This window comes from Poecilia mexicana, unplaced genomic scaffold (assembly GCF_051168715.1).
Source record: "Poecilia mexicana isolate PSO_F unplaced genomic scaffold, ASM5116871v1 scaffold_19, whole genome shotgun sequence".
In the NCBI taxonomy this organism is placed as follows: domain Eukaryota; kingdom Metazoa; phylum Chordata; class Actinopteri; order Cyprinodontiformes; family Poeciliidae; genus Poecilia; species Poecilia mexicana.
The window spans coordinates 18,697,258-18,720,645 of NW_028263388.1; the positions used below are offsets into that span (position 1 = coordinate 18,697,258).

Below are 23,388 nucleotides of genomic sequence, written 5' to 3' on the forward strand. Positions count from 1 at the left end.
TCTCAGTCACGGCTGTGCTGAGGGTTGCCATTGCCAAAAAGAATAGCCAGTAATAAAGGACTTAATTGATACTCATTTCAAAGAGATGGCTGCTGAAAGAATTTCTTTTAATCACCACCATTCAAGAGCTGTAATGAGGGAATTATGAAGTGTGAATTAACAAAGCACACAATTATACAGCACCTTACTGGAAGGAATTATTTGAAATTCCTTTTGAGTTTTTATTTTTTTTATATATATATATATATATATATATATATATATATATATATATATATATATATATATATATATATATCTTTTTGTCCCTGCTGGTGCGCATTACCTGTCAGAGCTCTGCCTTACAAAACTCCCACATATTCGCCACCAATCTGCTCCCCTGTTTTTTGCCAGAATAAATTGAAAAGAACAGCATTATGTTTAAAAAATTCTGCAAAGGTTTATTGATTGAAAAAAAAATTGTTGCCAGACTCATTATTGTGAAATGTGAAGTGAGTGCAGTGAAGTGATGTTTTCAGATCCTCTGTGAGCCAGTAACAACAGAGTCAGAGGGTTCTGGCAGAAGGATTTTTTTTATTTTATTTATTTATTTATTTATTTTTATTTTAGTACTTATTGCCATGTCCGTGGCAGATTTTTTGCCAATGAGGTCTTTGTTAAAGACAACGAGGGAATTGTTGGAGTGTAACTTGAGTTGACGTGTCAGTCAAATGGAATATTTTGCATCGGTGAGGTCGTGTGAACTTTCCCCCAGCAGCAGAATACAAACTGTGGTCATGAATAATGAGAAATATTGAAGGTCTAATGTACCATGATGTGCCTTTCGCGGAAATGTTCTGGAAAACTCATCAGCAATGTTTCTAAGTCAGGAATCAGAAAGAGAGGCTCTGTTTGATGCTAAAAAAAAAATGTTTAATTCGCTTTGCCATCTCATGGTTAAAGAAAGTACACCCTCTGTTACCTCTTGGGTTTTAATATATAAAAGGCTGTAATAGCAAAGTCTTACTAAAACTGTAAAAGCTCACATACACAATACACTTTTCAGTTTTAATTACTGCGAAAAAGAAGCCAAAGTGGGAAAGTTTGTAAAAAAAAAAAAAAAATTAACATACAAACAAATCAGGATATCTACAAAAAAGTATGTGAGGTGTGTTACTCTTTGGTTTACCTTTTGTGTATTAAAATAGGTTTTGCATTACACACTTGATCTTGTTAAAATTGACAGTCACAGATTCGCTTTTTCTTTTTCTAAGTTAATATGACAACAGAGGCCGAGGACACTGAATATGTTCTCAAAATGTTCTGCTCTGTCACATCAGTTTGTCGCTTTATTTTTCTTTCCTATGCAAACTTTATCAGTGCTGCAGACAAAAAAACCCCCCACAGAATTATACTTTGGGACTTTTATTGTTCACTCGTAATATTCACACATGCATCACTGTGGAGTCTAAACGGCTCCATATAAACATGCAGGACGTCCTTCACACACAGCACAAAATACCACGTCGAACAGAGTTCCTTCAATACTCTCTGGATTTTATCGCAGCACAATTTTCTCCATTGCCGTTTCTGCTCGTCTCTGTCTCACCATCAGGGTTAGCGCTAATGCTGGTTTCAGCAGGGGACAGATGCTTCATCACAGCTGATCGCACCACAGTTTTGCACATAAAACAGCCATCATCCTCTTCTTATTTTTTTTAAACTCTTTGTCTCTTTCCTGCTGCATTCAGTTAAAATGTCACCATATGATAGAAGGTTCACTGCTGTCCACTCAGCGGAGGCTGCTTTTGGTGTCAAAGCCAAAAGAAAAAACAAAAGCTTTTACGGCTCTCTCCAGTCTTCCTGATTCTAACCTCCTTCACTGAAGTAAGTTGACTCTATTTCCAGTAGCAAACCTGAAAATGACTTACAAAGGCCTGGTTTTCCAAATAATGTCAATCTGTGTATTGAACAACCATCTTTAAAAGGGCGCTGAGAATTATCTGCAATGATTTTGCATGTCCCTCCCTGTTGGCATTTTCAGCATCACTGAAGGTGTCAGACTCTGGTTTCCTCCTGTATGATAAATTCTTGCTCATTACCGGAGACGTTTCCCTACCGTTTTTGTCAACGTATTCCAAAATCCTAAGTTGGAAGAATCAAAACAATCCGTCCAACCTGAGTCCAGTTGTTTAGCTTCACCTAAAGAAATAGCGACTTTACGAACTACTTTCTATAAAACTTGGCTCCCAGGCAACCAAGCAAAGTTCTTTAGGTTATCCAACGGAGATGTATTGAGGTTTATTTAACCCGAACTGAGAGTGATTTCTGATTGTCTTTAATAAAGGCCTGAATGGAACAATTGATTTTGTGTTATTAGCCTAATCAAAATGTCTTTATCACCAAATTTAATTGAGATCATCAAGTTACTTTAAATAACGCTGAAGCAGCCATTCATTTTTTTTTTTTTTTTTACTAGAATTGTATTATTTTTACGTAAAATTCATTTAATTTACTTTTTACCAAACTGGAGGCCTTGAAAGTTATTTAATCCATAAACAGTGTGTTAAGGAGCAGCTGTGTTGATTGCAGAGGCTTGAAACAAAAACAAGTGAATTGAGAGTCTCTGTGTAATCGCCTCTGATGCAGGTTGCAATGACAGGACGCTTTGCAAAACATTTAGTGGCAAATTCAAGAGTTTTTATGACTTAAAAGATGCAACCAAACTATTGGCTTGAAACGAGTCTACTCTGTTATCGTGCTAACTTGCTAAAACTTGAACGTGAAAATAAGATTAAAATTCACAGATCTGCTTGTAAGTGATAAATCCAAGTACTCTGATGGGTAAAAACTGTTTTTTGGAGCCTGTTTAACTATTCACTTGCACTCTTAGGTGGATTTTGCAAAGAAGAGAAATCATAATTGTCTCCCTTTGAGTTTATTACAAAATGACTCATTCTGCCTGGAGTTTTTCACATTTTTGTCAAGTTATAACCACAAACTTCAATGTATTCAATTCGAATTTTGTGCTAACATGGTTCTCAGATGTTTTTACGAATAAAATTATGCTCATTTTGTATTCAGCTCGCCTTCCTAGAGAGCAGCACATCCCATTTCAACATTAAATCTGCACTTGGAGTTCGTTTGGACATATGTCTATCCGTAGCCGTGATTAATACTGATAAACTCAGTGTAGTTTTAGACCAATCAAAATGGATCTGAAAGGGGTGTAACCTTAGAATTAAACAATGTGTAAGAACCTACAAAAAAACTGTGTGGTACTGCAGAAATGCTATAAAGCGTAGAACATTAATTTGATTTATTAATTTCGCCCAATTTTCAGTTGTAGTGTTGCAGCAACAAAATAAATGCTTTTTGTTTTTGCATTTGTTTTTTAAAAACCACTTTAATAATGATAAATACGTTGAGACATTTATGTGTCTAGATGGATAGAAACATTTATTTTGAAGTGTTGCCAAACAGTTGAGCTGTGCAGGATGTAGACGGCTAGCAACACCCTTTACTGATCTAGTCAAAGACAGATTGACTAGATCAGTAGTCAGTCTGTCTACTGACAGGTAACTACTGATCTAGCTAGTACCAGATCAGTAGTTAGTTAAGTTAAGTTTCTTTCACGAACAGTTCTGGGCTTATATTTGCACAAAGACAAATGTCTCGGTCCGTAACATACTTCCTTGGTAATCAAGATGTAAAGCAGCCTGCTTTTTATTTGCATTCTTTACTCACAATTCAAATAAGTCTATGTTTAGTCTTATAATAATAATAATCTTAAACCAATAATATAGATGTTGAAACAAATATTTACTTTTGAACCAAATATCCATCTAATTAGATTTATATGAAGAACTAGAAAATGATTTACGTGCATTTTTGATGGAAAATGCTTATCAGTATAAGTACAATAGATAGATTAAAGCACAACTACCTACAAAGACATGGCCGTCCATCATGACAGCTTGGAGCAGTAGAGATGCTCAGGTGTCGACGAGCTTTAGTCACACGCTCCAAAGATCTTGATTTTTAACGTTTTTAAGCCAGGTTTCTGACAAGAAGTAAGCTGTTGCTGAAAAAAAACGCTAAAGTATGTGTGGAGGAAAACAGATTTCCCTGAACACACCATCCCCACAGTGAAACATGGCGGTGGTACCATTATGCTGTGGGGCTTGCCATAGTTGCTAGAAAAATTGATGGATCGGTCTCGGTACAGCAAAACATGGAAGAAAAAAAACACTAGAGATGGGGGAAGAACATAAATTCACAACTCTTTTCAGAAACGTTTTTAAGTTGTGTCTCATTTCGTTGGTTTGCTACATAAAGTAAAAATATTTTCTTATTATTTTGTTTAAGTTTGTGGCTAATACGTGACAAAAACATCAAAGTTCTAATACTTCCGAGTACAAAGTTGAGAATCCTGATGAGAGACAATGTGGCCGTGTTGAGCACCGGCCTCTGGAGAACAAGTGCAGCAGTTTCGGCCTTTCAAAGCATCCGCAAAGCTCGTCGAATTAGCACGACCACATCTAACGACTTCAGTTCACTCAACGGCAGAACAACTGACAAGCTAAAATTTATTGTAAGCACGCATTCCACGTGTGGTTAATCATTTCAAGAGAGAGGAGGGCTCTCAGGCTTCATCTGTGGCATTAATTAAACAAAGTCTTTATGTTGTTAATTAGCTGATCCTGAAAGGATTCTTGTTTTATTGTAATTTTTTATTTTTTTTATCAGTCATCTGCTTCCTTTTTACAAGAATTAGTGCTGTTATGAAAACACCACTGAACTCTTTAATCTGGTACATTATTGATACATGATCTGTTACGCAGCTTTTCGCTACACACGGAGTTTCTTCAGCTTCCTTCATTGACATCAGGTGTTCAACTGCGGGTTTGTCTCTTGCTCTTTAGGGCAGGAACTTTAACGTATTAAAAAATTGATAAGGTGCGGTGTCTCATCTGCTGCTCAGATCGACTCTGAGCCCTTGTCACATAGCGGGGAGCCTCATTAAACAAATTTTTTGTAGTTCTTTTTCTATTTCATGTTCTCCATAAACTCCCCGTGTCTCTTCTCAATAAGAGGTCTGTCAGCCTTCTCTTGTTACTTTCATCCGCATGTCAGTCTTTTGTCTCCGACACCCTCTTGAAGGTTCACGTCTGCACCGGGGCCCTCGGATTGTTTGAAGATCGTGTGCGTGGTTTACATTGTTCTGACATAAGTTGCTGATTTAATGTCACTCTACACCTCGAGACTTTGTCATCTGGTAGATTTTTTTGTTCCTCTTCCTTCCACCCCTCGCTCCGCTTTAAGCTGGGAGCGTCTTTGAAGTTCACACACTGCTGATAATTGAAGCAGTGTGTGATTTCGGCGTAATCCTCTGAAAATAATAAAAAGACTCTCATGTTATGGATTCAGTTTTGAAGTGAAACCACTACACTGACCTCGCGCTGCGGTTAATCCAAAACAGTAGGTGCGTAAAGCTTGCCCACCATCTGAAAAGTTAATATTTCCTCTAGATTTTCATCCACCTTCTATTTGGTCACTCATAGAAAAGAGTAACTTTTAAAAACCAATTAAAATGGAATGGTAGTTTCCATAATGCTTTTTGATAAACTATTGACACCATCAGCATGAAATATTTGTGCTCCTGTATTGTTGAGATGCTTTGTGATGGTGAACTGTCTATGATAGAATTTGGGAATGTTGAAGAGGCCAACCATTTGCCTAGAAGCAGCATTTTTTTTTTTTTTTTTGCAATACATTGATGGTACTTTAAAAAATAATTCATGTAAAAATGATAAGACGTTAAGATAAAAGTAGGCAAGAGAGCAAGTTTTATCTAAGTGCCTTTCACAGACAAAATCCAGCAGAGAAACTTTGTCAAAACCCCAGCAAGTTAAAGCTTTAACTGCAATGAAAGCTGGGTTTACAAAGTAATGAATCAGGAGAGTTCAATACAAAAGGGAACCACGCCTTTCAGATTTTGAGTAAAAAGAAAAAGAAAAGAAAGAAATCGTGTTTCAATTTACTTCCATTTAACAATTATACACTGTTTTGTTTTGGTTTATAACATAAAACACCAGATAAATATATTGAAGTGTCGTGATTGTTTAAGATCATGTAGGGAAATGGTTCAGCAGAAGAGACGTTTCACTGCTGCTCTCACTGATTGTTAAAACACAAAGAGCCACTCAAGACTAGCAAAGGAATAAACATTAGAATATTGTTGCTGTTAGAAACTGAGCTCACTTTGCGGTTAACAAACATTAATATTCAGCTGAAGCTAACAATCATATATCACCTTACTGGTAAGAATAAAGGCCTTGATTTTGTACATCTATGTGAGATTTCTTATCAGATTTTTTTCCCCAGTGGCTCTGAGTAGTTCTTCAAAGTGAAATGTTAGTTTTCTCATTATTTAAAGTTCTTTCAGATGAGTTGTAGTTGTGAATATGTACAATATTGGTAAATCTGGATGTGTTTTATATTTGTATTTTATTATTTATTCTCTTTATGTATTTATTTATGTATGTATGTATTTTCAATCAACCATCTGGCTCTGGACAAACTAACCACTTCTAGCACTGACGCTCTTTAACTTTGCACACATTTGATCACCAAAGCTGGGAGAGTTTATCCCAAGGGGGGCATAAAAGTCCACACCAAGCATTAAGGTTGACAGGAGTGAGGAAAAGTAAAAACATTTTCAAGCGTGTGATGTGGGAAGTAGTTTTCTTTAGGAGGACGAACATCTGAGCGGCAGCATTTGCTGTTAATCTGATCTGAGCTGTTCCAGATTCAAACTGTTTGTAGTTCAAAGATCTTCTAATATTTCACATATGATTATTCAAACTAAAATGTTCTCTCGCACAGCAGAATGTTATCCTCAGCTAAGTGATTACTTAACATTATTAATCTCTGGAAATCACAAACAAACTTTAATGCACTTTATTGTAATTTTATGTGCTAAACCAAAACACAAAGTGGTTCATAATTATTCTGTGGAAGGGCAATGACATGAGGTTTTTAACTGGTTTTAGAAATAAAACGTTTTAACAGTGGTCTGTGCATTGCTTTTCACTCCCGTGTCAACTCTGTTAGACATGGAGGTTGCATCATGATGCTGTGGAGATGCTTTTCTTCAGCAAGGATAGAAAACCTGGTCAGAGTTGAAGGGAAGATCGATGAAACTGAAAACAGCAAAATCCTGCAAGAAAACTGGTTCATGGGCTGCAAAGGACTTCACATTGGACCGAAGGGTCACAAGGAGTATACGGCAGGGATTTAAATGTCTAATGTGACCTTTGAGGTATTTCGCAAAGAAAAACTGTGGAACTAGTCATTGCACATCAGACATACAAGGATTTGTTTGTGAAATGATGCATTTAACTATGTATCATTTTCATTCTTTTTTATAATGTTCTCTACCTTAAGTTGATCTGTCCCATTGTCCTCATTGTAATACATTGACTTGTGTGGTTTTAATGTGAAAAAGCTAAATGGCTATAAATACTTTTGGAGGCATTTCAAGTAACTATCGTTTCACTTCCTGACCACAGGTGGTAAAGTGACCATGTTTCCCGTTTTGGACATCGACCAAAATGACATTGTGGACACCAACGGAGCAGGAGACGCCTTTGTTGGAGGTATAAAATTGCATGCTAATCAGCTTTACGTAGAACTTCCGTCACATAGGCCTTGTTCAGGAAACAGAACTGCGTGCGTGGCTAAAACGTGATAACATCAGATTTATTGTGAGACCTCTGATTCTGATGAGTTACCTCAATTGCTCTTCCTCCTCAGGATTCCTGTTTGCACTTGTCCAAGAGCAGTCATTGGAGGAGTGCATCCGGGCCGGACACTATGCAGCCAACGTCATCATCAGACGGGTCGGATGCACCTTCCCAGAGAAACCGGATTTTCACTGATTAATCCGATCTGTCATTCCCACAAGATGCTTACTGTACCGATTTATACTCTTCAGGGTTTTATGTGCATTTTTCTATTTCCTCTGACTGACGTTTTGAAAACAACTGCTGCGGCTTGATGGATTTGTCCAGCCATGACAAGCAACGGAGATATTATAATGCCATTCAAACAATGTACTAGCATCGGACATTGGAAAATGTTCGTAGGAAAAGCCGCATTCCAGCAGAAGCTGCCACTTGAGAATCAACAACTGAGTACCTGAATAGCTGATAAGTTTGAATCAGTAATGTAGACACTGTCTTGGTCCATTGTCCATAATTTTCAAGGAATAGTTTGAAGGTATTTCATAATATAATATAAATATATAGAAGAAATTGATCAATGTCTGAGAAATGCGTCATAGTGTGGGGACATCTCAAGTGTTTCTCAGCAGAGTTGTTCTAAAAGTGTGGTTTCTTGCTCCCTTATCTGAGAGTTACAGCTAACTTGTGACCACAAAATGCAAATGAGCAAACAGCACTACAGTCCACTTCTCAACTGTTGCTCAGTAGTTTTATGAACAGTTATCAATTTGCCAGTAGGCTGTTGGTGGCACTTCTGTCTTTGAGTTTTTGACTCACGAGGAGGTAATAGCAATGCAGAAGAGGTATGTTTACAGCCCTATCCGTAATTATTTCCCCCCTGGTGAAAAGTTGTAAAAACCGTCAGAATCAATGTATTGCAGCAGCATAATGTCACACATTTCTTTTCTTTTTTCGAAAAAAATCAACCCTTATTTTGTTAAATTCGGTATGTTAGTGACTGGTGAAACATTTTGGTGTCGGTTTGACTTGTTTTTTTGCTGACAGATCCAATGATGATAAACTTTCAGTTTGTCTGGAAGAAGCACGCCTAGATTTCCATTTAAAATGTCTCAATAATTTAAGGATTTCATTTATACCACCCACCCTAAAAAGATTTAAACACCAGGGTAATAGGAAGTCAACTAATTAAAAATTAAAGGTGTATGTTTGGAAAATATTTCAGTTCAATTGATTTTATAAAAATGATGACATAAATCATTAAGTTTGTCACCGATGCTTTTTTAAAAAAACAGATATTTCCTAACTGGATATTTTTTCCTTGTTGAATAAATATACTGAAATTAAAGGTTGAGTTGTTCTTAATTATTTAGTGTACACTTATGCTGCTGCAATAAAAACTTAATTTATTTTCGGGCTTTTTAAAGATCTTTATTGTGTGTGCATAAGTGCAGAGGGCCCTGTTGTGGTGTGAATAATGAATGCAAGCTAGCACTGTACAAAGTGTCATCATTGACGCTTGCTGGTAAAGAAGTTTGTTATTCAATTTAAAAATATATATATTCCCTTGATTTGCAGTTTGGCTGCTGCAGACATCATTGATAAATTACGACTATTGACTGCTTCCCATTTCTTATGGGGCACAAATCATCATTTAGCAATTTTTCTAAAAGTTGTGGAAGAGTGAAGACGTTAAATTTTGGAACGCCAAACTTTGTCGCAGAGCGCCCCAAGAGCAAAATAGTGATTGCAGTGTCTCCAGTTTTAAGTTAATCCAGTGAAGTGAAGACTTTTGTAGAGAGTCATCCAGTGATGAGAAGGAAGTCCAGAGAAATGTTTGGAGCAGTAGCTTGGATATCTCACAATCTGGCACCCCGCTAAAGGATTTAAAAGCACGTTGTCTGAAGCCAAGTCTCCCTGCAATTCTCCACAGTGGAGAATTACTGCTTGTGACAAAAACTGTCAGAAGTCTTAATGTTCTCTGCACATTCAGCCTATGTTTTACTTATGAGGGTTAAATCACACAGTGATGTGGTAAAATATCCGAGTTATTCTAATGAAACTGTTGGCGCACCACAGAAGAAGAGAAGAAGTCACAGTGGAAGCTAGTAGTGATAGAAGCCACACAAAAAGTATAGAACATCTGCAGGATGAAGAATCATCTTACCAGACAAACTTTATGCTGACAAACTACACCCACAGTTTTTTGTATTGTGGTATGACAGTGGTTTCTCTGTTCAGACTATGGCATGAACTGTGCTATGTCCTCTTCCCTTATGTTTGGGGCTTTTTATTCAGTTAGAACCAAGATTCTGAGTGTTGCGTAATGCTAGGTGCAAAACAGCTGTTTTTGGTGTGTGAGGCAAAAAAATCATCTTTCACTTTAATGGAATTCACCCACATTTTTTTTGTCAAGATTAACTTTATCTGTATCTTTTTTATTTTTTTATCAAGAAAACAATCTATGTCCTACATCGCAATCAATAGTCAATCTGACAGTGGTGTTTCAGATGTGAGATCGTCATCCAAAAATGGTGTCCAGGTGCAAAAATGGTTTTTAAAATGTATTTTCTTTCTTGGAAAAACAACAGAAGCCTCATTATGTGTCATTTTCATACTTTGCACATTTGTAGATTTTATGGCTCTACAAGACGATGACATTTTCCCTTTCAGAAACAACAAAACCAAACTGGAAGTAATGGTTTTGTTTGTACAGAAACAAGAAAAACCACATTAGTCTTTTCCTGAAAAGCACAAAGTCAGATTTAATATTGATTTCTTAAACAAACAGGTGAACTCACCTGAAATATGCCATACAACGCACAGATAATTTGTAAAGTTCCTTTATTTCACTTAATCAGCAAGGTATCCCACTCTGACATCCTGGTCATTGTACCCTGGAACTGCTCGAGTCACCCAGCCTCCCCCATCACTCCCATGGCTAGTTAGGAGTGAACTGGACTCTGTGTCTGCAGGGCAGCAGGAGATCATTTTTCTCAGTTTAAGGGATTAGTGGTTGCTCTTCGCCACGACCATTAAAGGGACCTGAAAATTAGCCTGATCCTTCGTACCCAGCTGTGCCGTCGCTGGGGGTTGGAGACAGGGATCAGAGGGAGCAATCCCCCCTGCCCACCACCACCATCCGCCGACAGAAACTGTTGAGCAGTGTCTCAACTGTTTGAAATAATTCAACATTCTCATCTGTTCCACTGTGAAGTGTGAGAATAACCGTTTTTTTACTCCTATTGAACTACTTGTTACATCCTGTATCTTTTTTTTTTTTTTTTTTTGCCTTTGCATATATATTAACCCAGATCATATAAGTTAAAAATAACTTTCTCTTGCCAAAGTGTTACTAACAACTGATTCTTTTTTTAATCAACCATTTTTTTTAAAGCATTTCCACAGATGCGCTTTGAAAAGGTCCACCATTCTGATTGGACAAGACTCCATGGCAGCTGGTTCATTTGCTTCTCAAGATGACAGATGGCAAAACACAAACACAAAAAGAGAGAGAGCCATGATTAAGTAATGAGGATGCCTGCCACAATGAGGGAAACTACTTTTCTCACTTTCTCCAACAAACTTTGGCCCTGCTCAGTGCACACAGATGAAAAACAAACTTGAGAGCATTTAGCATAGTATCATACTCTGCGATTTAGGAAGACCTTTAACAAATAGCGCAGCTTGGTCTGCAGTATCTCTTAATTTTCATTCTTTGGCCAAAACTTCACTTTTCCGTTACAATAAATTTTGATTTTGTGACATTTGTCTACAATAGTTAGTTCACCAGCATATATAGTTGCTGTTAACACTGATGATGATAATAATAATGCTTGCAAAGGAGTAACTGGGGTCCTGGCCAGTGTTTTGCCCCGCAGATGGGCAGCAGTGTTTGTGAACACCAGTGTGGCAGTTGGCAGGGATTGAGGAGGGGGATGGGCTGACTGCTATGGCACATGCTCCAATTCAAATTATCCCTGGACCCATGCAGCAGTGGAGGACCTGCTGGGGCCCAGGGTGGCATTCATTACAGCCAGACACTGGCAGTTTTTTTTGTGTGTTTTTTTCCCCCTCTGGTCAGTCGTTCTTTATTATGACCCCCAGCCCACAAAAGCTTCAGATTCAAATTCTCTTTATTCATATTTCACCTGCTTAAACGTTTTCTAAACTGACAATTTTGTTGACTGAATCGTTCAGTCGATTTGCATAAATGTCAGTAGGCGAATAACAGAAAACATGACAAATGCTGCAGTTCAATAAAAACATGTAGAGTAATGACAAGAATAGCCAATCCTGATAATGTGCGCTGGATGAGGGAGCTTCAATTAACGTTGAGCGATATCCACTCAAAAACATTAGGAGCGTAAACTCACCAGTCACTTTGTTAGGTACACTTGTTAAATTGTTGAACAAAGTAGGGGATCAGCCAGTAAAATGGCTGCAACTGAGTGGACTTCAGCATTTTTACTGACTGAGTTCCAAACTGAGCATTAGAACAGGAAATAACCAGAAGTTTCAAGTAATATAACTCGACTACAAAAGTAAATAAATTACTTTTTCAATCTTTTATGTTGCAGTGTCTGGTAAGGATTACATTAGGACACCCCCCCTCACACACACACACATTTAATCCTATTTAATATGGCTAATATTACACACAGGCATATCACACCAGAAACACACACAATTGTTACTCAGCATTTTGAAAAAGGCTTTCCATATTTAAAACTCGGATGTTTACTTGGTGCACCCCTGACTACTGAAGTGAGGTTGAAGACGATGATGATGCTGAAAGAACTGTTTGTGGCCTTCAGAAAGAAGATTTTAGGAGCTTAGAAGTCTGGTAAGGGATTTAAAGAAGACTCAAAGGATTTTTAAATCAGCCAATCCGCTGTCTGGAAAATCGTCTACAAATGCAAGAGAATCTAAAGAACTGCCAACATGCCTAGGTTTGGTCCTCCAAGCAAACTTACCTTGAGAGCAGACTGCAAGGTGCTAAAAGAAGTCTCCAAAGTTCCTAAAATGTGACCACTGAACATCTTGCAGGCTCTCGCTACTGCTGATATTCTTGTGCAATCGGAACGGTGATATGCGAGTTAAACTTTCATCGAGTGTGCAAGGAGGAACCTTTGATCTCTGAGAAAAACAGGAGTGCTAAAGCAAAGTTTGCCATAGAGAAGAATATGGACCAGGACTTCTTGAGTACTGTTCTAGGAGAGATGAATCTGAAATTGAATTTTTTTAGACACTAGAACGGAGGACATGTTGACCGTCAACTGAAGCAAAACCAGAACCTTTAAAATGATGGTGACCCAAAACATACCAGTATATCCACTGCTGACTGGCTGACAACTAAGAAAATCCCTGGTTGTGTCAAAACACACATCTTCATTGCATTGAGATGCTGTGGGGTGTTTTGAAAAAGGCTATTCATGCAAGAAACCCCTCAAAACAACTCAGAGCTGAAAATAAAGAGTGGTGCAAACTTTGTTGTGTCAGAATACTCATCTTTTTGTATTACTTTGTTTATGACTACAACAAAGGAAATTGGTGTTTACCTGGAAATAAATTACTTTCTCTAGAAATAAATAAATAAAGATTAGGCATGATATTAATGTTTCTTTTGGAGAAACTGAATTTTAAGTTGGGTGCACAAATTTTTTTCAATTAACTGTGTGTGACTTGTGTGGACGATAATACCTAGTTGATGTCAAAGGAAAATGATCAGACCAGTTTAGGATTATAGAAAGACAACAGTTCAGATGCTCACTCAATAGAAACAAGGTATGTGGAATTGGTATCCCACAAGAAAGCCCTGAACACACAACGTCGTTTCCTTGACACAGATGGGTTGCAGCAACAGAACGCCATCCTGGATGTCTCTTCTGTTAACCAACAAAAGAAAAACTTAGGTTATATGCATCTTACATATTCACCAAACTTGGTTTCTTAGTCTGATGGGCATCAATTTCAGATGTTGCATTCAAAGGTCAGAATTCAGTGAAAACAACATGAAAGCGTAGATTCAGTCCGTCAGTCCTGGTGCTACTGATGTAACGGTTCGGAGGTTGTTAACCATTTCCATCCGTTTAATGACTTCCCTGTACACCAACGACCTCGACAGTGATCCAGCGTCAACCCAACAAATCACCTTTGGGGTGTGGTAGAGCAGGAGATTCACATCACGGATGTCCAGCAGAGAAATCTGATCGCTACTTGTGTGATACTGTCATGTTAACTTGAACCAAAATCTCTGAGGAATGTTTCTGACCACTTGTTGAGTCTATGCCACGAAGAGTCAAAGCATTTCAACCTTGGACTAGGAAAGCGCACCTGTTTAAGTAGCCAGTGAGTGCATTTAGTATTCATCAGAAGCTTACGAGAGCTCATCACCTGTCATAAAATCAAAAAGACTGACAACTAATTGATCTGCGTGCAGATAAGTCTTCCTTTGGATCTGGATCCAGTGAGATCAAGCTTCTTCTTTTTTTTTTTTTTCTTGCGTCAACTGTCGAACCTCTTGATGGCCAAATGACAAGATTATTAACAAGTGTACTAGATTATTTAAATTAGTCACTAAATGGGTCTCTACAGGAGATAAAAGCTTTCATTTGGGCTCCTCATCCAGTACTGTGTATGTGTTTGTTATCTGATGAGAAGTAACCAATTATCTCTCTAATTACATCCGCATTACTGCATGAGAAATGAGCTTTCTGGTATTTCTTTTGCTGCAAGAGAGATGAGTGAAGGGAGCACTGATGTAGAAACTGAAAAATGTAATCGTACATTAGCATTATTGCTATTGCTTTTGCTCTATCTTCAGCTCGGTGGAGTTAATTACCTGATTAGGGTGTTAAATACCCCTTATGTCAATTGTAGGAAATAGCTTCTTTAAAAATGAAAAGTAACCCTATCATATTTACATAAATGGAAGTTTAAAATGTCCTTTGGGAATTAATGTTAGTAGGTGTTACATAAATAATAATGAGGAAAAAAAATATAGTAGTAATATGTCATGCAGGCTATAATAGAAGTGTGAAAATGTTAAGTGGGAGAGAAAAAAAAATTGAAATTGACAATATCATTGTGAGGAGCGCACTAAAAAAGGGGCGACGGTCCGCTACGCTGAAGTAAAGGGATGTCTACAGTGGGAGAGGAAGAAGAAGAAGGGGGAGGGTACCACTTTGTCACAGGCTGCTATGTAGATTAACCTTTCAATTAGTTATCAGGTCCTCTCCATGTCTCGGCTAGAGCTTTCCAGCCTTCGCTTTTAACACGTCAAAAAAAATAAAAAAAAAAAAAAAAAATCCCACGAAATCGCTCGGATACGTCGCTTCGCATTTTACCCCATTCGACGTGATAAAGAAGAGGAGTACCCGAGAGAGAGGGGGGAAAACTTGAAGAGGTAAACTACCAGCAAATATTTACCGTAGCGTCTGCTCTTTTATTTTATATCTACAGATACGCGTTCGTCTTCGCGCGAAACTTGGCGTTAATTAGGTCTTCTCCGCTGCTGCCGAGTAGGTCTGCGCGACATCTAGGAAGACGATGTATATGTTTTAAAAGAGATTGTAAATTTAATATACGGGAGTCGAGAGTTGAAGCTGAAAAAATATGGGGCTGACGATACATAACTGAGAGAAGCGGTGTTAACTTGCTGAACGTCTTTTCTTCCTTCGGGCTCTTACTATTTCTCCTCAAGGGGAGGCATTTGATAGTTAATGGTGATAAACGGGACGTTCATAATTCCACTTTTTCTTATTATTATAATTATTTTCTCAACAAATTGTGTGCATTTATAACCTTTCTTGTACGTCATGTAGTTTAAACGTTAAATATCTCCTAGGAGGAGGAAATATAAAGAAACCGAACAAGGATAAAGAGGCGACAGCTTGGGTACATTTTTATTTATGTTGATTTTATTGTGCTATGTAGCGCAACCTGGAAGTGCTAAAATAAATTAAACGCGTTCCGCTTTAAGTCAGTGCGTTTTTATGCAAACAAATGATCGATTTAACAAACAGCCAATTAAAGTCTAAAATGATCCAAATCACTTTCAAGTGTAACCAACTGTTTCAAGGAGGAATCCGAGTAAAGGTGGGCCGATGTTAAACGCCGCGCAAATGAGGTTAAATATTTATTCCAGCCGGTTTACGTACGTTACCACGCGTTTGTAACTTATTAACAACCCTTTTATGTCCACTTAAGCCGTAAAATTCGGCGTTTTTTTACGAGCGTTTAGAGGTGAGTGCTATAGATTCATCACCAGAGGCACCTTAAGAGGCGGGTTAACAGAGTGAAGTGACAGATCACACAGCCAGTGACGTGCCTCTCGGAGTGAGCTCATACATAAAGATTGACGTGCGCTTTATCAAACCAGGGATCGGATCTCGCCTTTACAGCCAATATTGAAGTTGCTGGGGAGGGCGCATTAGCGTTAGGTGAGGTTTAATGAGACTCCATTGGATTGTAATCAGCGTCATGTCGGATTCATGTAAACTACAACATTGTAACAAAATGGCGACCGCTAGTTTAGGTGACATCGGGGGTAAAGCTGGCAGCACTTGACGTTTATCAGCCCAACTCGGCGGAGCGCTACTCACGGGGGTTTGTTACGCAGCTATTACTGCTTTTCTTCTCCTTTCTTCGGATAAACGGCTCCGTGGGGGGGTAAACATGGTGTCGGAGCAGCTGTCAGGATGTGAGCATTGATTATACGGGTGTCATTAAGGCTCGCGCTGATCGGGTTGCTCGTTTGTCGAGCTGTCAAAAAGTGTCGCGCGGACATCTAACGGTTAAAACTTTGGCTTGTTGTTCTGCTTTCTCCATTTTATGCGTTTTTAAACCAGACACTTGGCGCAGTTGTGTTTTCTTTTCTTTTCTAAAATAACGCGCTGTTGAAATAAATGTAAACTTTCGAAGGAATCTGAAACCGAAAATGTGGATTTGTCGAAGACGGCGAGTAGTTTTCCACAGGTCATGAGAAGTTTCTAGATAGCTGTCATAGTGTGAATAACTTGCCCCTTTTTATTTGAGAAAACGGTCCCTTTTGAATTGGACATCTGGTTTGGTGTGCGGATTATGGTGTCAGACTACGGATTAAGTCACTTTGATTTCCTTAGCAGCAGCCATGACAGCGCCTGCATCTGTTTTTATCCATCTGTTTCTCGTGTGTTAGCACATCTTTCAAAAGTCCTGCATTCCTTAGCTGTAACCTTTTTATACTACACGGCTGGTGTTAATGTTTAGAAATCAGGGCATCTGATGCGCTTGTTTTATTCATACCTAACACGACATGTTATGATCACTAGCCCCTTGCAAAAAGTATTCACACCCCTGGAACATCTCCATATTTTCTCAGCAACCACAAGATTTAATATACTTTCAATGATGAATTGTTTCTATTATGGACCAACGCAATGTAGTGCATACTTGTGAAGTGGAGGGAAAGTGATGCATGCTCTTCATTTTTTATACAAATAAAAATCTGTAAAGTATGACATTCGTTTGTGCTCAGAGCCACTCATATTTTATAGATCTGGAAAATGAAATGTTTGCACATTTTTCAAAATATTTTAAGTCATATATGATAAACGGCGATTTCCATTGATTCTCATTTAGAGTTAGATCCAGACTTTGACTAAGCCATTTTAAGGCATGACATTGCTTTAATCTAAATGATTCATCAGTTTCTCAGGCTGTGTGTTAAGGGGTTGTTGTTGTCCTGCTGAAAGGTGAACTTCAGCCTCAGTCAGAAGTCTTTTGCAGCTTCTAACAGGTGTTTTACCAGGAATCCCCTATATACTTGTTTATTTTATTGCCTTATCAAGTCTCATCAGCTTCCCAGTCCCTACTGAATAAAATCAGCATGACGCTGCCACTACCTTGAGGGAGTTTTGTCCAGGCTGATATGCAGTGCTTGATTTCCGCTACACAGTTTTTCACACAGCCCAAGAAACAAAAACGTGCTCTCATCTGACCAAAGAACCACATGTTTACAGTGTCCCTAAATGGCTTGTGAAACAGTGCAGACAGTATTTTCATGGCTTCCTTTCAACAATGACTTACTTTTTGCTACTCGCCTATAAAGGCCAGACATGCATTACGAATATTGTTTTTATAACATGACCCTGCTTTGAACTTCTCAAACACCGTAACCTAATCTGTCTGGTGTGTTCCTTGTTTTGTGGCTCACTAATGTTCTCTAACAATCATCCGAAACCTGTTAGATTACGCTACAATCAGGTGTACTCTATTTACTAATTAGGAAACCTCTGAAGCCAGTTTATTGCACTGGATTGTATTTAGTGCTGTCACAATAAAGCACACTTATAGATTTGTATACGTAAAACGTTTTGAACACCGTTTTAAATTTCTACCATTTAACTGTTATGTACTACTTTGTGTTGGTTTGTCACCAATCAGTTTAAAGCTGATTTATACCAAACATACCATAGCTGTGAATATTGTACATATTGTGAATAGTAATTAAATCGTCTCAATATTCATTTGTTTTTCTGTTTCCCTTTGCAGATTTGATCTCGGATTTTAACACAGACCTATTCCAGGTCATGTGATACCTACACCAGTGTGGAATTTACTCGTGCCAACTTTTCCTCAAGCTCACCCTTGGACCCTGAGGACATATTTCTGGATGCTGTTGTGGAACCTAACTTCCTGACCTTTTACCTAAGGATGTGGATGTACCTTGCTTTCGGCTGCAGAAAGAGGGAATCTTTATGGATCACGTTTCTGTGAGGCTTATTGTTCAACCATGGTAAAACTTGCAAACCCTCTCTACACGGAGTGGATTCTCGAAGCAATACAGAAAATTAAGAGGCAAAAGCAGAGGCCTTCTGAGGAGCGAATTTGTCATGCGGTGTCCACGTTGCATGGACTGGACAAGAAGATCGTCCTTGAGCAGTTGGATTTAAGTGTTCATGATGGCTCTGTCCTTAAGGTTACAAATAAAGGAAGCGCCTCCTACAAGGACCCAGGAAACCCTGGAAGAATCGGATCAATATTGCCTGCAAATGCACCTTTGCCGTCAAAGGAATCTATATGGAATTCAAGTGATCTGCGCCATATCGATTGGAATAAAATACTCAGGAGGGCCATCGAGGGTCTGGATGATACCCATGGCTCCTCACTTAAGAACATTGAGCGATATCTGAGGAATCAGGACGATCTGTCAGAAGTTGTTGATAATTCCGCTTTCCGTCAAAGGTTGCGGCTAGCCGCTAAGCGGTCAGTCAACAATGGCAGGCTGTTAAAAAACGGCCCTCGGTATAAACTCAGCCATGGCAGCGTGGAGGGAAGGAACCCCAGGTGTCCAAGTGCTTCCCCCTTGGTCCTGTCATCAGTGACACTCCTCCCTCATGAGCGCGAGCAGGTATATACACCTTGACCTTTGCACTCTCACTCACTTACTCCAAGCTAATAAAACTTAAAAAAAAAAAAATGTTTTTAAACAATTAATTTTTCAGTGATGCAGGGAGCAATATCCCTAAAGGCCAGGGACAGTTGTGAGTCTTTGAAGTGAGGTTATGTTAAAAAAATTTAGACAGATAAAACCTTACCTGCAATACAGGAATCTTTTGTTTCAACTCCACATTAGTAGGTCCAAGTGGGTAAAGCGAGGAGGGTCCGTGCATCCTGAAATGTCTTAAATTCAAGTATCTAAAATCAAGGCCTAAAAAATTAATAAAAAAAAGTTACGTTGGCCTTAAATATGTGAATCATAGATCTTAAATTTTGTTGCGGCATTACTATTTAATCTCTCATATACTATGTAGGTTTTTTTTTTTTGTCATGAGACTTTCCCATCAGGCAAATGTTTATGTCACTTTATTGTGTTGTGTGACTCATGGCAGTTGAGACTACTGGTAGCTATCTGCTAATTTGCACTTGCTAGCTAGCAAATGTATATTAGCAGCTATGTTAGAAGGAACTATTGGTTCTGGTTCCTGGAGTGGAAATGGAGGGAGGAGATAAACTAGCCATCTAAAATAAAAGGCTAGCAAGCTTGCTTTTCTGCCTCTGTCAAAGGTTAAGTGCAAACTTATCGCCAGTAGGGTGGACGTCGTTCATCTTCGCCATTGGATCACTTCCGTTGCCAACCCATACGATGCTACATTTATTCTGTGTAAAAAAAAAAAAAAAGTTCTTAAGAAGTCTTAAATGTGGTGAAATTGGTGAAACCTGCAGAAACCCTGAGTGAGAGAGATGGCCAAGACCAAGACTGACTTTTATCGTCCTGAAACAACTCCAGCCCACTTCCAAGAGAAGATGGGGGGTCAGAGTGGGTGCACCACCAATAATCAACCTGAGAGCTTAACATTTAAAGTATACTTACCAGTGGGGATGACTACCTCATGTGAAGGTAAAGCTCTTCCTCTGGAATCCATGAGCCGCTGCTGCTTTGAGCCGTACCGCAAGGAAGAAGTTTTCTCTTTAAGGGATAGGTTAGTGTCATGAAACCAACAACCAATAAAAAAAAAAAAAAGATGACGGCCATGTTTAAAGCTCCTGAGTTAGCTTTGATTTTCATCTGCCTAATTGAAGACAAAAAAGCAAGAAAACCACTGAGCTTCAGAATTAATACAAAGTTAATTAGCATTGGTAAACATGAGCTCACATTCTATTTCCTGCTGGCATTTGTCGTGGAGTTTGATTGGATGAATGCACCGCATAGAGCAGCCCTTACAGCTGATATTTAATGCTAGCTGCATAAATGCCATCTTCGACTCAGTTCTTAGACGCTGCCGGTCTTTTAAAAATTAGGTTATTGAATCCTCCTCTAGTCCAAGCACAGTGTTGAACTGCCTCTTGCAGCAGTGCCGGTGCTGATTATAGTTTAGCTGCTTATGAAATGTTCACAACCACAGGATGTTGCTTAAAACGGCGTGAATAAATTAAGTTGATGATAATGGGCTAGTTGTTTGAAGTTACATTAAGATAAAAGTGTGAGCTGTGTAATCTAGAACTGATAAATTCACAAATCTTTGCTAGTTTTCTGGCTGTGGAAACCAAGCTACTTCTTTTTCTTGATTGAACCAGTTGACCACTGACAGTAACTCTTCATAAACTGCCATGGCGTTTTGGGGAATGTGAATTGTTTTAAGGTGGTAGGGGTCGCTTCAGTCTTGGTCTATTAACCAACCTTTATCTTTTGCTTCAAGGTCTAACTAATCATCTGAATTTGTACTTAAAGATACTAAAGCAGCCATACATGGAAGGCAGGATACCAAAGCTGCTATCTGAACAAAACTGGTCCACAAGGGATGATGTGGTGCAGGTTTTAGATGTTTCCCTGCTCGAGCACAGCTGACTTAAATGAGGGGATCATTAGCAAGCAGCTGCACAACTTGAAAACAGGCTTAGGAGTTAATTTAATGATTTGAATCAGGTGTTTGGAGCAGGGGCACATCTAAAATTTTTAGGACATGTCCCTTTGAGGACCAAATTGGCCCACCTCTGCTGCGAAATCACGTAAAAATAATTTAGACACTGCTTAGAAATGCGATGGGCATTGCTTTCTATTTGTCTTGCTAGTGTTTGATAAAGTCTCCCATCAAAACAAGCGTCCATGACGTCACATAATACAGGTGCTCAGATTTCTTTTCTCCTTATTTCTGTTTTAAACCAAATGCCCCCTTCAAAGGTGTTTATTGTTATCAGCTTGACTCATGTGCCTCTTGTGATGTCATCCACCCAAATACAAGCGAAGAAGAATTATTTTGAACAAAACCTGACTTCAAACGTCTTGAACTTTCCCTTTTAAAATGCACTGCAAGGTTGTGAAAGGTAAAGCTTTTTTTTTTGTTTTTTTTGGTCCAAAATGAATTTAAATCCTGGATAGAGTTTTTTTCTTTGTCTTTGTAGGAATTTCACTACTAAAGCCTTAATATTTGGGGCTTTTAGATGCCATTTAGAGTCCATCCTTTTACGTCCATGTTGCTAGTTCCATAACAAGAGAGCTTGGACAATCAGGAAGTCATGCTGACAGTGTGTGTGGTAGGCAGTCTGCAGTGGTCTTCCCATAGGTTATGCAACCCTATCCTAATGACCTTAAAGGATGGGACTGACTTGTCTTACGAGCTGCAATAGAACAGCTATTTTATTGGTAATTTGTAGGGGGCATGAGAATGTGTTGAGTAAGGAACCCGGAGTGCTCTCTGACTGCATGCAGCTGTTATGAGCTTCGTGCAAACAAACATGCCAGAGGGAGGAAATAAGAACCTGACAAACAAACTTCCAGGTTAGCATCGATACCGCTGCTCTCGCCTCCTCCTGTGTTTCTGTTTTCTGATGCCTTTGCAATGCGAAACGTCCCAGAAATGGCAGCACTTATGCTAATTGCAATGTGATTTGTAGTTTTTGATGGAAAACAGTTGTCGTTTTGCAGCTTCTATTAAGCGCAATGTGCAGTCGTCTGGTTTTGTTGTGGAGGCTTTTAACGTATCTCGTGTTGGGGCTTATCGAGATTAAGCACGGTCTCATGCTTTATGCACAAGTTGTGCAGCTGAAGTGGTGAGCTGCATCAGGCAACAGAGATGTCACCCCACTCCCCGGCAGTTTCGCAGTGAATAATCAGGAAGCGACACCTTGATACTGCAGCCACAACTGTGACTGTTGTCTGTGGTCAGGCCAAAAGTGAAACCGAGAAGTGCTGCAGAGACACTGTGTCCTGCGACGGCTCTTCTCAGGAAGGGCCCCACTGTTTTCCATTTGGAACATTTCAACCCCTCGCCTCCCGGCCCTTGATGACATCACCTCACCAGTTCAGGTTTAACATTTACTTCAAAGGATGAGACGTTTCTGCCTGCTTAGCTGTTAAGGGGCAACGAGAGAGCGCGTGCGTGTGCGTGCTGATAATGAGAGATACTTTGAGGTTAAAAAAAGAGCAGTCTTGGTTTTAGAGTTTATTAGATTCTGAAGAGACTCTGGCAGGAACAAAGACAAGGAATGAGAATGTTTTTTTTGTTTTTTTTTCCCCTGCTGTGTTATGCAACCACTTGAGCTCCCTCTCGCTCTACCAGCAGTGTTCTAATAGGACCCCACCCCCTCACTCAGGACAGCCTGCTCTTTTGAAGCAGCATAATTTCCTGTAATGTTCTTAATTTAGAATCCCCAAGTAAATCATCAGCATCTCTACAGCTGTGTTTATTTTTTTGCATTTTAGCCTCTTATAAATTGCAAATTGCTATTGATTATAATCACTAGAGCAAAAAAAAAGAAATCCTTATGGAAATTAATGTAGTTCCTGGGTTAGACTTCATAGCTCAGAGCTTGTTATGATCCTCTGTTTGGAAATGTTACTACATTGTCAGTTTGCTTGCTAATTGTTTTGGAACTCAAAAGTATAAAACACGAATTAATCAATCGACCAAAGATCAAAATCAGCCAATTGATTTCCCTATTTCCTACTTTTTGAACACATAACAACTAACTAAAATTTTTGGGCCGTAAATGTATCAACTGGGAGGATGTACTTTGAACTTTTAATAAAAGTCACATATTTTCTGTTCTATTCCAGACTACTACTTTGGAAGAGAGGCTGTAGCTAATGTGGTTCTTACATGTGTTGTTTCCCCCTTATGTTGTTGTTTAGACATGGGGTAACATGAGATTATCATAGTATGGTGGTCTTGAGTTATGC

At 38.8% G+C, this 23,388-nt stretch overlaps 2 protein-coding genes across 5 annotated transcripts in view; both read left to right on the forward strand.

The window, feature by feature from the left end:
• The window catches only part of LOC106928326 (adenosine kinase-like), a 165,708-nt gene extending 152,493 nt beyond the window's left edge, over positions 1-13,215 (forward strand). For both annotated transcript variants that reach the window (XM_015004500.2, XM_015004502.2), the window contains exons 10-11: positions 7,554-7,640; positions 7,798-13,215. In XM_015004500.2, coding sequence (XP_014859986.2) covers positions 7,554-7,640; positions 7,798-7,922 — 212 coding nt within the window. In that variant the 3' untranslated portion in view covers positions 7,923-13,215. The remainder of the gene's footprint in view (positions 1-7,553; positions 7,641-7,797) is intronic.
• An 891-nt stretch (positions 13,216-14,106) lies between these two features.
• Positions 14,107-23,388, forward strand: part of kat6b (K(lysine) acetyltransferase 6B) — a 31,287-nt gene continuing 22,005 nt past the window's right edge. The window contains exons 1-2 of one of the 3 annotated variants that reach the window (XM_088016587.1): positions 14,107-15,132; positions 18,261-19,119. In XM_088016587.1, coding sequence (XP_087872713.1) covers positions 18,502-19,119 — 618 coding nt within the window. In that variant the 5' untranslated portion in view covers positions 14,107-15,132; positions 18,261-18,501. Of the gene's footprint in view, positions 15,133-16,081; positions 16,335-18,260; positions 19,120-23,388 lie in introns of those variants that run through there. The other 2 variants (XM_088016589.1, XM_088016588.1) reach the window with 2 other exon arrangements.